This window comes from Oncorhynchus mykiss, chromosome 13, assembly GCF_057628025.1.
Source record: "Oncorhynchus mykiss isolate SJ-2025 chromosome 13, ASM5762802v1, whole genome shotgun sequence".
Taxonomy (NCBI): Eukaryota; Metazoa; Chordata; class Actinopteri; order Salmoniformes; family Salmonidae; genus Oncorhynchus; species Oncorhynchus mykiss.
The window spans coordinates 74,317,598-74,335,297 of record NC_143034.1 but is presented as its reverse complement, the minus strand read 5'-3'; the positions used below and the strand labels follow the sequence as shown (position 1 = coordinate 74,335,297).

At 43.1% G+C, this 17,700-nt stretch overlaps 1 protein-coding gene across 9 annotated transcripts; it reads left to right on the top strand.

The window, feature by feature from the left end:
• Positions 1-1,482: 1,482 nt before the first annotated feature.
• On the top strand, positions 1,483-17,665 carry LOC110538874 (medium-chain acyl-CoA ligase ACSF2, mitochondrial). 9 transcript variants are annotated; one of them, XM_090197614.1, is made up of 18 exons: positions 1,483-1,746; positions 3,231-3,426; positions 7,344-7,515; positions 9,281-9,476; positions 10,076-10,204; positions 10,302-10,355; positions 10,777-10,895; positions 11,976-12,138; positions 12,512-12,607; positions 12,715-12,863; positions 13,039-13,130; positions 15,362-15,438; positions 15,533-15,640; positions 15,817-15,968; positions 16,105-16,246; positions 16,325-16,435; positions 17,318-17,386; positions 17,496-17,665. In XM_090197614.1, exons 3-18 carry the CDS (start codon positions 7,358-7,360, stop codon positions 17,544-17,546), a joined length of 1,866 nt encoding a protein of 621 aa, XP_090053740.1. In that variant the 5' UTR covers positions 1,483-1,746; positions 3,231-3,426; positions 7,344-7,357; the 3' UTR covers positions 17,547-17,665. The 9 variants fall into 9 exon arrangements, 8 of the variants coding, with proteins under 8 accessions (XP_090053740.1, XP_090053741.1, XP_090053743.1 ...); XM_090197615.1 differs by having other exon boundaries at positions 1,523-1,742; XM_090197617.1 differs by having other exon boundaries at positions 1,545-1,742; positions 9,064-9,476.
• The last annotated feature ends 35 nt before the right edge of the window (positions 17,666-17,700 follow it).

The window sequence follows — 17,700 nt, the reverse complement described above, 5'->3', positions numbered from 1 at the left end:
TCCTGTCACTCACAACCCAGATTCTTGTCACGTCTTATCTGAGTCTTTATTAACCTGACCAGTTTTTCTACTTTTATTTTCTGGTAAACACGTAATACTGAAGACTGTGTCCAGTGAAAGCCCTGATCAGTCAAATATCTGATCAGTTACCTGATCAACTACCTGATCAATTAACTGATCAATTATCTAAAAATTACCTGATCAATTATAAATTACCTGATCAATTATCTGACCAATTACTTGGTCAATTATCTGATAAATTACCAGATCAATTACCTGATCAATTGTCATCTTTGGCCTTTCAGTGAGACGGCTCCTATGATGGCTGGTGAAGAATGTTGGTAGCTTGAGGTTTGAAAGTAAATAAACTAATTCAATTCCTTTTTCAGTTTCCTTCACCCAACCTGAGCCAAACAGTGATAGCCCTGACCACTCAATCAAGTTGTTAAGTATCTTCTTCAGTCTTCGATGAAGGGCTAATATGGAGGCCCTGTTCAGTCCTCGATGAAGGGCTAATATGGAGGCCCTATTCAGTCTTCGATGAAGGGCTAATATGGAGGCCCTGTTCAGTCTTCGATGAAGGGCTAATATGGAGGCCCTGTTCAGTCTTCGATGAAGGGCTAATATGGAGGCCCTATTCAGTCTTCGATGAAGGGCTAATATGGAGGCCCTGTTCAGTCTTCGATGAAGGGCTAATATGGAGGCCCTGTTCAGTCTTCGGTGACGGGCTAATATGAAGGGCCCTGTTCAGTCTTCGGTGAGGGGATACCATGAAGGGCCCTGTTCAGTCTTCGGTGAGGGGATACCATGAAGGGCCCTGTTCAGTCTTCGGTGAGGGGATACCATGAAGGGCCCTGTTCAGTCTTCGGTGAGGGGATACCATGAAGGGCCCTGTTCAGTCTTCGGTGAGGGGATACCATGAAGGGCCCTGTTCAGTCTTCGGTGAGGGGATACCATGAAGGGCCCTGTTCAGTCTTCGGTGAGGGGATACCATGAAGGGCCCTGTTCAGTCTTCGGTGAGGGGATACCATGAAGGGCCCTGTTCAGTCTTCGGTGAGGGGATACCATGAAGGGCCCTGTTCAGTCTTCGGTGAGGGGATACCATGAAGGGCCCTGTTCAGTCTTCGGTGAGGGGATGCCCTGGTGACCCTGTTCACTTCCTTCTGTCATTGTTGTTGACAACAATGAGTATGTGAAGCATTTTGGAAGCTTGAGGGTTAAAAGTAAATGAACTTATTATTTTCAGTTTTTCACAGCATGCTTACTCTAACATGCACCAACACACATTTCCACACACATCACCGTGCAAGCCAGAAAAATGTAGAAAAGTATATACTTAAATTTTTATTTTAAAATGGACATTTTGTTTACTGACTACCCTCTTTTTTTCACCAAACAACCCACCCTGACATACCAAGCTAAACCCGTTGCCTCTACATGACTGTGGGCTATATAGCCTGTAACCTGTAACCTGTAAATACCCAATCAGACCAGTTTAGATAAGAGTTAAACATATCACTACACACACTGTGATTCTCTCTCCTGAAGCCTTCGGTCAAAGGTCCCTCCAGTCTCCTCTTCTCTCCTGCTCTGTCCTGTCCTTCTGGTACCTCAGACCCTGGCTACTCACCTCCTCAGACAGCTGAGTGTGTTCTCTAGAAGGGGTTTGTTACAACCTCTACTGGTGGTCTCCTCACTACAGAGGAAATGGACACCTGGGAACCCAACCTGGCTCTGGTGCGGTAGGTAGGTTAACTCTCTTACCATTGTCATACACACTAGTCTCTTATCACAGCCTAGCTAATTTGGTGTTGGGTGCAAAGAGTATCCACAGAGTTGGACTAGTTGAATTATTTCTCTTTATTCAACTTTATTCGGCAAACTACATGTTTTTTATTTGATTTACCAACTGTAGAGTACAAACTAAATGACCTGTATGTGACTGGACTTATTGAGACTGAAGGTATGTCTTTCAATGGTTCCTTGTGAGATTTCCTTTTCAGAAACATGATTTTTTACAAATCAAATATGTTTTTACTTGGATTGTCCAGCTCAGTTTCTGCTTTGTCCTGGCTGTAAGGAACAAGGTTCAGCGTGGTTGTCTTGGCTGTAAGGAACAGGGTTCAGCGTGGTTGTCTTGGCACTGAACATGTTTGTTTTTTCTCCACATATCCATTAAGTCCAGTTTCCCCTCTGAAAGACTTCACATGTCCTGTGACCTGATGGGAATAATATTGAGTGAGTGAGGTGGGCCATATTTGTTCTAATAGAGGCTTGCCGTTTATGTAGGCTCCCAACAGAACAGCCGAGAGAGGTCGACTATGAAACCACAGCCCACAGAACTCCACAGGAGGTCGGGTTAGGGTCCACAGGAGGTCGGGTTAGGGCCCACAGGAGGTCGGGTTAGGGTCCACAGGAGGTCGGGTTAGGGACCACAGGAGGTCGGGTTAGGGACCACAGGAGGTCGGGTTAGGGACCACAGGAGGTCGGGTTAGGTCGGGTTAGGGTCCACAGGAGGTCGGGCTACTCAAAATACTCTAATGTTAAAGTGTAAGAAAACATGTTTTTATCTTTTAAGAGTAATAAAAATTACAGGATTACACTATAATCATTGCAGAAGTATTCAGCCCCTTTGTCCAGGACAGCCTAAATTAGTTTGAGAGTAAAATGTGGTTTAACAAATCACATAATAAGTTACATGGACTCTGTGTGAAATAAAAGGGCTTGACAAGATATTTGATTGACTAACCCTTCCTCTGTCCCCCATATATACAACATCTGGAAGGTCCCTCAGTCAAGTACTACATTTCAATCACCGATTAAACTACAAAGACCAGGGAGCTTTTTGAAAGCATTTATAAAGAAGAGCAGGGATTGGTAGATGGGTAACAACAACCAATCACACTTGGATACCTCTTTGAGCACGGCCAAGTTAATCATTATGCTGTGGATGATGTATTAAACACCCCAGACACATCAGAGCTACTGAACTGAGCTGCAGGACAGGAATGAAATCCACAGGGGTATGAATACTATTTTGCAAGGCGTAGTATCTTTCCACGTTCCTAATACATTTATAACCACGGCATATCACATTTATAAGCGGTACACCTATTTGAGCTTGTAGCTACAGCCATAGGACCTCTTCAGTGACGCTGCTGGTCCTTTATAACATCTTCATCATAATGTCTTATAAAGGCTTATAATACGTTATGTCTCTCCCTCAACAGATCCCTCCATGTGGACAGTCCCCCCCTGGTCCCAGGGCAGAGCTTCAGCTACGTCCATGGGGCCTCCTCAGTGTCCCTGCTGGGCCAGACGGTGGGTCAGAGTTTGCAGGCGGCAGCTGACCGCTGGCCCCACAGAGAGGCCCTGGTGTTCCTGCAGGATGGAGTCCGTAAGACCTTCTCCCAGTTTCAGCAGGACGTAGGTCTTCCATCCACCCTCTCTTCTAATCTATTTCATCATATCTTAACATAACAGGACTGTAGAGGTTTAGGAGGGGTAACATAACAGGATTGTAGAGGTTTAGGAGGGGTAACATAACAGGACTGTAGAGGTTTAGGAGGGGTAACATAACAACAGGACTGTAGAGGTTTAGGAGGGGTAACATAACAGCAGGACTGTAGAGGTTTAGGAGGGGTAACATAACAGGATTGTAGAGGTTTAGGAGGGGTAACATAACAACAGGACTGTAGAGGTTAGGAGGGGTAACATAACAACATGACTGTAGAGGTTTAGGAGGGGTAACATAACAGGACTGTAGAGGTTTAGGAGGGGTAACATAACAACAGGACTGTAGAGGTTTAGGAGGGGTAACATAACAGGACTGTAGAGGTTTAGGAGGGGTAACATAACAACAGGACTGTAGAGGTTTAGGAGGGGTAACATAACAGCAGGACTGTAGAGGTTTAGGAGGGGTAACATAACAGGATTGTAGAGGTTTAGGAGGGGTAACATAACAACAGGACTGTAGAGGTTAGGAGGGGTAACATAACAACATGACTGTAGAGGTTTAGGAGGGGTAACATAACAACAGGACTGTAGAGGTTTAGGAGGGGTAACATAACAACATGACTGTAGAGGTTAGGAGGGGTAACATAACAACAGGACTGTAGAGGTTTAGGAGGGGTAACATAACAGGACTGAAGAGGTTTAGGAGGGGTAACATAACAGGACTGTAGAGGTTTAGGAGGGGTAACATAACAGGATTGTAGAGGTTTAGGAGGGGTAACATAACAGGATTGTAGAGGTTTAGGAGGGGTAACATAACAACATGATTGTAGAGGTTTAGGAGGGGTAACATAACAACAGGACTGTAGAGGTTTAGGAGGGGTAACATAACAGGACTGAAGAGGTTTAGGAGGGGTAACATAACAACAGGACTGTAGAGGTTTAGGATGGGTAACATAACAGGATTGTAGAGGTTTAGGAGGGGTAACATAACAACAGGACTGTAGAGGTTTAGGAGGGGTAACATAACAGGACTGTAGAGGTTAGGAGGGGTAACATAACAACATGACTGTAGAGGTTTAGGAGGGGTAACATAACAGGACTGTAGAGGTTTAGGAGGGGTAACATAACAGGACTGTAGAGGTTTAGGAGGGGTAACATAACAGGACTGTAGAGGTTTAGGAGGGGTAACATACATGTACTATGATTCTATTATACTGAAATAAAATATAAATGCAGCATCTAAAGTGTTGGTCCCATCTTTCATGCGCTGAAAAAAAGATCCCAGAAATGTTCCAGATGTACAAAAAGTTTATTTCTTTCAAACTGTGTGCACAAAATGGTTAACATCCCTGTTAATTAGCATGTTATCCTTTGATTACAGCCTCAAGTCTTCTTGGGTATGACACTACAAGTTTGGCACACTTATATTTGGGGAGTTTCTCCCATTCTGCTCTGCAGATCCTCTCAAGCTCTGTCAGGTTGGACGGGGAGCGTCGCTACACAGCTATTTCCGGGTCTCTCCAGAGATGTTAGAGCGGGTTCAAGCCCGGGCTCTGGCAGGGCCACTCAAGGACATTCAGAGACTTGTCCCGAAGCCACTCCTGTGTTGTCTTGGCTGTGTGCTTAGGGTTGTTGTCCTGTTAGAAGGTGAACCTTTGCCCCAGTCTGAGGTCCTGAGTTCTCTGGAGAAGGGTTTCAATCAAGGATCTCTCTCTACTTTGCTCCGTTCATCTTTCCCTCGATCCTAAAGTGAATGTATGTATGTTTTACAGCGTGACGTAAAATCACTACTTTACGTACCCCAGGACATTGTGAAGCAGAATGACGCTCGTAGGTACCCCGTCTAACTGGGGGTGGGGACAGACAATTGTACATGGTTTAGACAGGGCTTTACTTTAATCAAAGTACAGTACAGATTCAAAGAATGCAGGCAATGCAAAAGCTAAACAAATTATATTCTACTTCAGTCGTGCTTCTACAAAAACTACAGATATAACTTGGTGATCAATAAATCATGGGATTTATGTCAGTTGCTAGGTCTTAGCAGGTGAAGGATTCCGTGTCTAATGATTATGCCAGCTAGCTATGTCTCTATACAGAAGAATCGAGCTAACTTAAAAATAGCTTGCAAAACAACTTAGCGTAGCTTAGGTGCTTCTACACCTGCATTGCTTGCTGTTTGGGGTTTTAGGCTGGGTTTCTGTATAGCACTTTGAGGTATCAGCTGATGTAAGAAGGGCTTTATAAATACATTTGATTTGAGCGTAATCGATTTCTGTAAATAGCATCAGACTACAAAGTTAGAGTTGTAGAAAACTCTTAATAACAGTGATTTGGACAATAGCTTCTAAAAACGTATTCCAAAGAAGAAAATAGCTTGCTACCTAGCCAGAAAATAAAGACATTTTAATTTACCCGCCTTGACAGCTGGGTATTTATGTTGGATGTGCGCAATCAGGATGTGCCCAATCAGGACGTGCGCAAGCAGATTCCGCACGTCATGTTTCGTAACAGGTTGTACCAGGAAAGTCACTGCAGGCAAGTGAGCGGACACTTCCAAAACGCGGTCAAGCCTAAACATTGTTCAGCCATCCGTTCTTCAGTTTCCTCCTGAATTTCTGTGCGCGAATACACAACACTTTACGGTATCGCCTGTTTTCTGGTAGGGAAACTTATGTTATACTTGAAAAGATCGGAGAAAAGTTTTCTGAAGTCAGAGCACATTTTGTCATTTACTGTAAGGATATGTTCATAAAAGTTAGAATAGTTTATCATGCAAAGATGATAGGGCGCAGACAGCGGTATTATTCAAATATATAGAATTCCATAGTGATTGATTTCTTGAGGCCTGTAATTCGCGTCGGTCAGAGATGATCAAACCTTTGTTTCATTTTATGATTGTCGTTCGTGATGGGACATGATGATGAAGCCTAACAGAGATTTGATGTAACAGAAATGTTTTGAAAGCGTTAATTGAATAATAATATAAACCAGCCAGTACTGTGTATCAACTCCTAATGTTACAGTAAGATGTCAGCCAACAATCAGGCCTGCAGCCAGATGGCTAAAATAACAAACACTAAATGATGAATACCTGATGATTATTCCCCAGTGACACGTTAATTGGGCCTAGTAAAAAGGTTTTGTTTGTCTATTCTGCAGTCTAACAAGAGTTTTCAAAGCAGCATGGAATTATGTGTAACGACCTAGCGATAGTCTACCCATTACCAAGGCAAAATAAGAAAAAGTGCGAGTAATCTATTTTGTAATGACGTGTTATTCAGAAGTAACTGTTCACAGTAAATGTGTTGCATTGAGTATGCTATACAGCCGCGAAATGATTTTAGATAGATGCGCTTGCTGAAAGAAAGAACTGCTTTAGAAATTCGACATACTTCTAATTAATGTGTTTGCGGGAAATCTGACACCTATTTGTCATGTGCATGCTGAAAGCACATACATTATCATAAGTTATCCAACTTTAGAATGTGCAGGTTCCTGTTTGATACTATTCATACTTGTTGTACTGCAACCAATATTAGCTTAAAACCCAATGCATTTCAATGGTCATCGACTTTCTAGATTCTAGATGGGTCATTCCACGAATAGAGTGCCTTTTGCTTTCCTTTGATATTTTACATAGGAATTGTGCACCAATATTGAATTTCAAAAACCTGTTACATTAATAAGTGCCTCTCTTAATAGAAACCACATGGAAAAATTAAATAATTTGTATAATATGAATAAAGACTTTATAAAATGCCCAAAATCTGCATTTGTACATGTCCCTTCTCATGTTTTTCTGACTTCTAGGAAGATTTACAGCCAACATTTTTAACAAGGGTCTAAATGGGTTCAGAACATAATAAATTGGGTGTTATTTTCAGAGCTGACTGAGGCCATGTCAGCGGTGTGGATCAGCTCCTCTCTACTGAGGTCCAGGGCTACTCACCTCAGACAGCTCAGTGTGTTCTCTAGAAGGGCTGTGTTACAACCTGTACAGGTGGTCTCCTCACTACAGAAGACATGGACACCTGGGAACCCAACCTGGTGCTGTAGGTAGGTCAGCTCTCTTGACATCGTCATACATAGACTGGCTGGATTATTTCTGTCATTTTGCAAGTTGTGTTTCCTTTCTAAAGCCCACCTCTGACCTCTGACCTTTGACATAGATTGTAGATGACATTTTGTCATTCAGACCTATAGAGCACACCACTAGTTGGGGTCAATCCCATTTCAATGTAGTCAATTACAGTTGCAGTGATCGCTATGATCCGTCAACTGTAGAGTATGGACCTGATGGCCTGTGTCTTGACTAGTATTCAGACTAGAGGTCGACCGATTCATCGGAATGGCTGATTAATTGGGGCCGATTTCAAGTTTTCATAACAATCGGAAATCGGTATTTTTGGGCGCCGATTTGCTGATTTAAAAACAAATATATATATTTTTTTATAATTTTATTTAACTAGGTAAGTCCGTTAAGAATACATTCTTATTTTCAATGACGGCCTAGGAACAGGAGGTTAACTGAACGACAGATTTTTACCTTGTCAGCCTGGGGAATCCCATCTTGCAACCTTACAGTTAACTAGTCCAACGCAATAACGACCTGCCTCTCTCGTTACACTCCACAAGGAGACTGACTGCCTCTTACGCGAATGCAGTAAGCCAAGGTAACTTGCTAGTTAGCATTACATTTCTTATAAAAAACAATCAATCATAATCACTAGTTAGCTACACATGGTTGATGATATTACTAGATATTATCTAGCGTGTCCTGCGTTGCATATAATCTGACTAAGCATACAAGTATCTAAGTATCTGACTGAGCGGTGGTAGGCAGAAGCAGGCATGTAAACATTCATTCAAACAGCACTTTCGTGCGTTTTACCGGCAGCTCTTCGTTGTGCTTCAAGCATTGCGCTGTTTATGACTTCAAACCTATCAACTCCCGAGATGAGGCTGGTGTAACCGAAGTGAAATGGCTGGTTAGTTAGCGCACGCTAATAGCGTTTCAAACATCACTCGCTCTGAGCCTTCTAGTAGTTGTTCCCCTTGCTCTGCATGGGTAACGCTGCTTTGATGGTGGCTGTTGTCGTTGTGTTCCTGGTTCGAGCCCAGGGAGGAGCGAGGAGCAATAGTGATTATGATTGGTTGATTGATTGTTTTTACAAGATAAGTTTAATGCTAGCTAGCAACTTACCTTGGCTTACGGCATTCGCGTAACAGGCAAGTCTCCTTGTGGAGTGCACAAGGACTAGTTAACTGTAAGGTTGCAAGATTGAATCCCCCGAGCTGACAAGGTGAAAATCTGTCGTTCTGCCCCTGAACGAGGCAGTTAACCCACAGTTCCTAGGCCGTCATTGAAAATAAGAATGTGTTCTTAACTGACTTGCCTAGTTAAATAAAGATTAAATAAAGGTGTAAAAAAATTAAATAAAAATCGGTGTCCAAAAATGTCTGATTGTTATGAACTTGAAATCGGCCCTAATCCGATTAATCGGTCAACCTCTAGTTCCAACCCATCTCTCTGTTCCAACCCATCTCTCTCTGTTCCAACCCATCTCTCTGTGTTTACTCCCTCTTTGTCTCTCTCTGTATCAGACTTTGGTCAACTACAGTACATATGTCAAATACTTGAGCTGAATTAATTTGGTTGTGTCTACTGTAGTTTGCGTGGTACAATGGAACCAATTAAATAGTCCTCTATGTCCAAACTCCAAAGTGTTATCAAGTGCACCTAAAAACAGCTTCCAAGTATTTCCCTCATGTATTTGACCCAGGTCTACTCTGTCTACTGTTCCTGTCTGTCCATCAACAGATCCCTCCATGTGGACAGTCCCCCCATGGTCCCAGGGCAGAGCTTCAGCTACGTCCATGGGGCCTCCTCAGTGTCCCTGCTGGGCCAGACGGTGGGTCAGAGTTTGCAGGCGGCAGCTGACCGCTGGCCCCACAGAGAGGCCCTGGTGTTCGTGCAGGATGGAGTCCGTAAGACCTTCTCCCAGTTTCAGGAGGACGTAGGTCTTCCATCCACCCTCTCTTCTAATCTATTTCATCATATCTAGAGATCATTGTTAGGCCGTTACCTTTGTACCCACTCAAAGCACATTCAGCAGGACTATCTGTCAGTGCATCTGATTGGTGGTTTACCAAATAGTAACATAACTATTATGTGTCAGTGCATCTGATTGGTGGTTTACCAAATAGTAACATAACTATTATGTGTCAGTATCCATGGTGTAACACCATGAGGCCTGCTAACTAGGACATCCATGGTGAAACACCCTGAGGCCTGTTAACTAGGACATCCATGGTGTAACACCCTGAGGCCTGCTAACTAGGACATCCATGGTGAAACACCCTGAGGCCTGCTAACTAGGACATCCATGGTGTAACACCCCGAGGCCTGCTAACTAGGACATCCATGGTGAAACACCCTGAGGCCTGCTAACTAGGACATCCATGGTGAAACAACAGAGACATATAAACAGCTTTGTAATAATATATTCCATTACATTTATACACATACTCATAAACACAAACTGCAGAATGCCTTTACATATCGGGATATCATCCTGTATATTACTTCCTGGGTCATGCTCTCCCTCCTCCCCAGGTTGACCAGGCCGCTGCAGGTCTCCTGGCCCTGGGTCTGAAGAGAGGGGACAGACTAGGAGTCTGGGGGCCCAACACATACCACTGGATCCTGTTTCAGTTCGCCACTGCCAAGGCTGGCATCATACTGGTGAAGATGAGCTATTATATTAGATTCTAAAATGAACATGTATTATCTGTTAGGATCTATTGGTCCTAATATTAAAGTATTGTTCTAATCTCTACAGGTGTCGATAAACCCAGCCTATCAGCTGAAGGAGCTGGAGTTCACCCTGGGGAAGGTTTGTTCTTATCCAGTATCGTGTTGTTTTACACTTCCTGGATTGACTGAATGAATAGCTGAACTGATCCTGACCCTGGTGCTGTCTGTGTCCCACCCAGTTTAAGACCCAGAGGTTCTGTTCTCTCTGTCTCTCTAGGTGCAGTGTAAAGCTGTCTGTGTTCCACCCAGTTTAAGACCCAGAGGTTCTGTTATCTCTGTCTCTGTAGGTGCAGTGTAATGCTGTGGTGTGTCCCACCCAGTTTAAGACCCAGAGGTTCTGTTCTCTCTGTCTCTGTAGGTGCAGTGTAATGCTGTGGTGTGTCCCACCCAGTTTATGACCCAGAGGTTCTGTTATCTCTGTCTCTGTAGGTGCAGTGTAATGCGGTGGTTTGTCCCACCCAGTTTATGACCCAGAGGTTCTGTTATCTCTGTCTCTGTAGGTGCAGTGTAATGCTGTGGTGTGTCCCACCCAGTTTAAGACCCAGAGGTTCTGTGACACGCTGAGACAGATCTGCCCAGAGATGGACACAGCAGAGTCAGGGGTCTTTAGGAGCTCCAGGTATGTTAATATTGTACTACTGCATCATGGCTGAGTTAACAGACAGGTATGTTAATATTGTACTACTGCATCATGACTGAGTCAACAGACATATTGTATTACTGCATCATGACTGAGTCAACAGACATATTGTATTACTGCATAATGACTGAGTTAACAGACAGGTATGTTAATATTGTACTACTGCATCATGACTGAGTCAACAGACATATTGTATTACTGCATAATGACTGAGTTAACAGACAGGTATGTTAATATTGTATTACTGCACCATGAAGTAAACAAGTACCTAGCAGGATAGCTAACATCATAGATATAGAACCCTGAACAGGGTGGCTAACATATTTATAGCCATAGTAGAGATCCCATTAAATTACTAGAAGGGCTATGTCATAAACCCTCAAAGTTCCTGAATGGTATGATAATGGCAGCCATTTTGGCCAGGGACAAATCCAAACCAGCCTAATTGAAAGGAAAGGAAGTAGAGGCATAGCTGATGCACTTCCTGCTTTTACTGATGCACAAACATAAAAGTAAGGCATGTGATACTGTATATCAGAAATTGTGAAATTATTGGTTAATGTGAAACACAGTAGAAGGGAACACAGGAACTCTGCTGGATCGACTCTGAATAAGAAATATTACCACCAGTGGATGTCTATTTACCTGTAAATGGAACCTCAGTATCTGTGTATGGTGATGGTGACAGACAGGGACAGTAGAGGACCTAATGAAGGCTGTTACTGTAATGTTACTATCATTGTGTTGCTGTAATGTTACCGTAATGTAACGGCCATTGTGTTACTGTAATATTACTGACAGTGTTACTGTAATGTAATGGTCATTGTGTTACTGTAATGTAACGGTCACTGTGTTACTGTAATGTAACTGTCATTGTGTTACTGTAATGTAACTATCATTGTGTTACTGTAATGTTACTGTAATGTTACTGTAATGTAATGGTCATTGTGTTACTGTAATGTTACTGTAATGTAATGGTCATTGTGTTACTGTAATGTTACTGTAATGTAAAGGTCATTGTGTTACTGTAATGTTAACCTACTGTGTTCCTCCTGCCAGACTACCAGACCTGCGTATGGTGATTGTGACAGACAGCAGACAGACAGGGACTGTACATGTAGAGGATGTGATGCAGGCTGGAAGCAGACAGCACCACCAGGAGCTGCAGGACCTGCAGACCAAACTGTCCTTCGACGACCCCATCAACATACAGTTCACATCCGTAGGTCTCCTGTTGAAAGAAGAATACTTTACGGCTGATTTCCTGGACACAGATTAAACCAAGTCTTGGACAAAGAAGCACTTTCCATAGTGATCTCCATTGGACTAGGCTTAATCTGTGTCTGGGAAATCAGCCCACACACACACACACCCCCACGAGGTAATGGAAGAACAGGAACAGCTGCAGTGCAGCGCCCCCTGGAGCAGTAATACTGTACTGCACAGCTCACACATATCAATACATTATTATTATTACCCTCACATACACACAAAACACATCAACAGGTATTCATTGTTTATGTCTGAGTATTAGTCTGTCTACTGGTCTGTAGGCAACTACAGTATTAGTCTGTCTGATGTCTACTGTTCTCTAGGGAACAACAGGAAATCCTAAAGGTGCCACCCTCTCCCACCACAACATCGTCAACAACGCCTATTTTGTGGGTCTTCGTCTGGGATTCAACTGGAAGGTCAGTGGAGACATGAGACTATCATCTCTCTCTGTATCTCTGTCTCTGTGTTTCTCTCTCTCTCTACTTTTCTCATGTAACCTCTACTCTTGTTGCTTCCCCCTCAGCCTATAAGAGCGTGTGTTCCTGTTCCTCTGTACCACTGCATAGGCTCAGTGATCGGAGGGATGTGCATGGCACTGCATGGCATCACCCTGGTCTTCCCCTCTGCTGGGTACGACAGCCGTGCCAACCTGGAGGCCATTCAGAATGAAAGGTAGTAAAGTTTAGGAACCTCTTCCTTAAGTGACTTACACATCCTGGAGACTTACAATAGAGATATTTCATGTCAGTGTGTTGTAATAAGAATAATATAAATAGCTGCCACTGAGCACATTGAGAATTAACCTCTATATTACACTAAATACCTCTCTATATGTTCTCTGTTTCAGGTGTAATTTCCTCTACGGAACTCCTACCATGTACATTGACATGCTTGGACAGCCTGACCTACACAACTATGACCTGTCATCAGTTGAATCTGGTGAGAGATTTGAGGTTTGTTTGTGTAGACTGTTGTTGGATGGCTGGAAATACATGAAAATAAACTGGATTACTGTGGTAAAGTTTAAACTGAAAGGGGTCATTTACAGTTGCTACATCAATTTTTGGACTTATTAAATATTATATTAAATTCATGTACCCATTGATTCTTGAAGATTATAACATACAAATACCTCTTGAGTTTAACTTCAGCTGTTGCACCAAAATATGAGCCTGTTTTACTCCAATGTTTGTAAACATTGTAATGGTTAGTCTGGAGCCCTGTTTAAACCCTGTTTTAACCCTGTTTTAACCCTGTTTTACTCCTGTTTGAGGCTCTTGACTAACATTTTCAGTCGGAGTCTCTGGCGCCGCTATGGTTTTCAGTCGGGGTCTCTGGCGCCGCTATCAATTTCAGCTGGTGGCACCAGTTCATGATTTGGTTGCACCAATATTTTGTTACTCAATAGAAACACTTTATAATCATCTTATAAAGTAATTCACTGTGGTTTAAAAAGGTGGTATGATTAAATAAATACATTTTTCAATCAAACATGTCCAAGCAGTAATGCATGGATCAGGTCATTTTCATCTACAACTTTAACTATTCACTAAGTACTGTTGCAACTTCAGACAACATTTTCCAGAGAAGCCCAATTCCCAATTCAACCAATAACAAAATCCTCTGACAATGGTTTCAAAATAATACACAATTAAATTTAACACAGATAACCCTTGCTAATTAGGAAGCTCTGTGATATGTTGTGATGGACTTCACGGGGAACCTGGTCAAATTAGGTTTGTAGTGTGGCTAGCCACTGAATGACTCTGAAGTCACTGTCAGCATGCAGTCAAAGCTACCAACCACTTTTGGACATAACTCGTGTTCTCAAATCGTATCCTGATGTCGACAGCAGATATGAGTTGAATTCATAATATGGCAAACTTTGCTGGCTTACATACATTTAGAGAAAACAAGTTATATAAAGTAGCTAGCTAGCATTAGCAATGTTTTGGTGGTCAATGAGACAGAGCTAGCTAACCACCTGAGTTAGCAAACAACGTAAGAAAATATTCACTTAGAAAGATCCTCCAAAAGGCTCTGCATTTCAGGAATCACAGTAGCAAGCATTGGAACGCTGCGATTGGTTGCCCAAAATTCTGGGGCGAGGCTTAGCGAAGCGTCAATTAGCTGATTGTTGCTATATTTTTATTTTATTGTCAAACTAGGGCTCTGGAAATGTCAGATTGGTTTTGCTCAATAGAGATCCATTGGCCTACATGTTTGTGTGCACTAGCTAATAGGCTAATTTATTTGGGACTATTTCACCACTAACTCAAAACACATTAGCTAGATCGCTAACTGAATATTGCTGATGGTTAGCTGTGTAATTGATTAATTGCAGTAAATTGAATGCCCTAAAAACAATCCAGTGATAGTCTACTAGGACTCGGCGCCAACGTGTACCTCACGCTCTCTGCATCTCAAAGACATCAGAGACCCTTCCCCTCTTCAACTAACAACATGTTTTCAAAACTTGTGTTTTTCCCACAACTGCATTTTGAAAGAAAGCATTTTTCTCCTCCACTAAATAGATATTTGGAAGGAGAGGGCGTGGCTGGCTCATCACAGCAGCTGGCCCTGGTGAAATGGACACTTTCATGGCAGGACTCACTCCCTTTCTAGGGAGTTTTTCCTAGCCACCGTGCTTCTACACCTGCATTGCTTGCTGTTTGGGGTTTTAGGCTGGGTTTCTGTACAGCACTTTGAGATATCAGCTGATGTACGAAGGGCTATATAAATAAATTTGATTTGATTTGACTTTAGGCGTACTGCTTGACCAAATGATGATTTTATCCAAAACAATAAGAAGTTTTGAGTGAGGTGACCAGCAGTTTTTCTCCATCCACAGCCAAGTCAAAGGGTCACAAACTGCAACTAAATGGTCTCGGTCTGGTGCCCTCCTAAAACAATCATTTGTATATTATGGATCGCTCCTAAAACAATCATTTGTATATTATGGATTGTCGGTCCTTTCATCCATAGCTCTATGAATTTGAGAGTGGTTACATGTCTCCGCCCCCATCCCTCAGATTTTTACCAAAACAGTGGCGGGGTGTCAATTTGTTTTATTTTTCAACTGCAGATTGCAGTAGTATAATGTATTAGTAATACAGTAATAGTATTTGTGCCCAGGAAGGGTGGTTGTGATTTCTGTTGTTGTGTTCCAGGGTTTACGGGTGGGTCTCTTTGTCCTCCTGAAGTCATGAGGAAACTCAGAACTGATATGAATGTCAAGGATATGATAGTAAGTCCTTCCCATCTTTTTCTCTGTCTTTGTGTGTGTATAATATACTTTATAATCTGTATGGGGTAACACAACGCTCCCTTGGTAACATCAGATAGGCTATGGGACCACAGAGAACAGCCCTGCGGCATTTGTTGGTTACCCACGAGACAACGAGGAACTGAAGACCGAGACGGTGGGATGTATCCTGAACCACGCTGAGGTATCAAACCTTAACTGACACCAGACGTGTGTGTGTGTGTGTGAGCGAGCAAGTGAGAGAAGCGATAGTCATGTGTCTAATGTCAGGGTCCTAATTCATCTACATTCAGTATGGTTAACGTTTATATTCCTCCTTCTTTAAAACACATGAAATCCTACCTGTGTTCTCCTGGCCAGGCGAAGGTGGTGGATGTGTCCTCTGGAGAGGTGGTTCCTCTGGGGGATCCAGGAGAGCTGCTGATCAGAGCTTACTCTGTTATGCTGGAGTACTGGGACGACCCAGACAAGACCAGTGAGGCTATCGCCAAAGACCGCTGGTACAGAACCGGGTAAGAAATGAGATGGAGAGAGAGAAAGAGATGGAGGGAGCGAGCGAGAGATAAAGACACACAGAGAAACAAACAGAGACCCAGACAGCAACAGATGAAAAGTAAGCGCGAGCATCAACTGTGAATGTCTCCACAGTGACATAGCCAGTCTGGACAGGTTTGGGTACTGCCGTATAGTGGGACGTATAAAGGACATGATTATACGTGGAGGAGAGAACATCTACCCTGCTGAGATAGAGAAGTTCCTTCACACCCATCCCAACGTACAGGAGGCCCAGGTGAGAACCATCCCAACGTACAGGAGGCCCAGGTGTTTATATTCTCTCCCTGTCCTGTCCACCTCTCTTTCTCCCCAGGTGATTGGCGTGAGAGATGAGAGGTTGGGGGAACAGGTGTGTGCCTGTATCAGACTGAAGGAGGGACTGGACTGTAGCAGAGAGGAGATCAGAAACTTCTGCAAGGGACAGGTGAGACAGAAATGAACAAGTCACCTGGGGATTGAACACAAGATGGTTATCCCACTGGGTTGAAGTCGTTTTAACCAGATGGTTATCCCACTGGGTTGAAGTCGTTTTAACCAGATGGTTATGCCACTGGGTTGAAGTCGTTTTAACCAGATGGTTATCCCACTGGGTTGAAGTCGTTTTAACCAGATGGTTATCCCACTGGGTTGAAGTCGTTATCCCACTGGGTTGAAGTCGTGTTATCCCACTGGGTTGAAGTCGTTTTAACCAGATGGTTATCCCACTGGGTTGAAGTCGTTTTAACCAGATGGTTATCCCACTGGGTTGAAGTCGTTTTAACCAGATGGTTATCCCACTGGGTTGAAGTCGTTTTAACCAGATGGTTATCCCACTGGGTTGAAGTCGTTTTAACCAGATGGTTATCCCACTGGGTTGAAGTCGTTTTAACCAGATGGGTATCCCACTGGGTTGAAGTCGTTTTAACCAGATGGTTATCCCACTGGGTTGAAGTCGTTTTAACCAGATGGTTATCCCACTGGGTTGAAGTCGTTTTAACCAGATGGTTATCCCACTGGGTTGAAGTCGTTTTAACCAGATGGTTATCCCACTGGGTTGAAGTCGTTTTAACCAGATGGTTATCCCACTGGGTTGAAGTCGTTTTAACCAGATGGTTATCCCACTGGGTTGAAGTCGTTTTAACCAGATGGTTATCCCACTGGGTTGAAGTCGTTTTAACCAGATGGTTATCCCACTGGGTTGAAGTCGTTTTAACCAGATGGTTATCCCACTGAGTTGAAGTCGTTTTAACTAGTCAGTCCATCATTACCAAGCATCGGCAACATGTCTTATGTGAACGAGAAGCGTAACTGTTTATACTTGTTCCAGATTTCTCACTTCAAGATCCCCCACTATGTGGTGTTTGTGGACAGCTATCCAATGACTGCCTCTGGAAAGGTAGGATGGCTTCATGACAACACTAAACAAATCAGGTTATCCAGGGTTAATGATATTAATACCAGCATAGACGACTGTGTTGATCACCTCTGTGTTTGTCCTTTCCTAGGTCCAGAAGATCAAACTGAGGGAGGAGATGGAGAAGAAACTGGGTCTGTGATGGACAGAGGGACCTAGACAGACTATTGGTTCCAGCTGGAGAGAGATTGGTTACAAAGGCTCTGTGTCTGTTACAGCAATATATTGCTATATTTCAATAAAACCAAGAGCAAAAATAAAGTCTAAGCTCAATGTTACGGTTCACGAGTGATGTG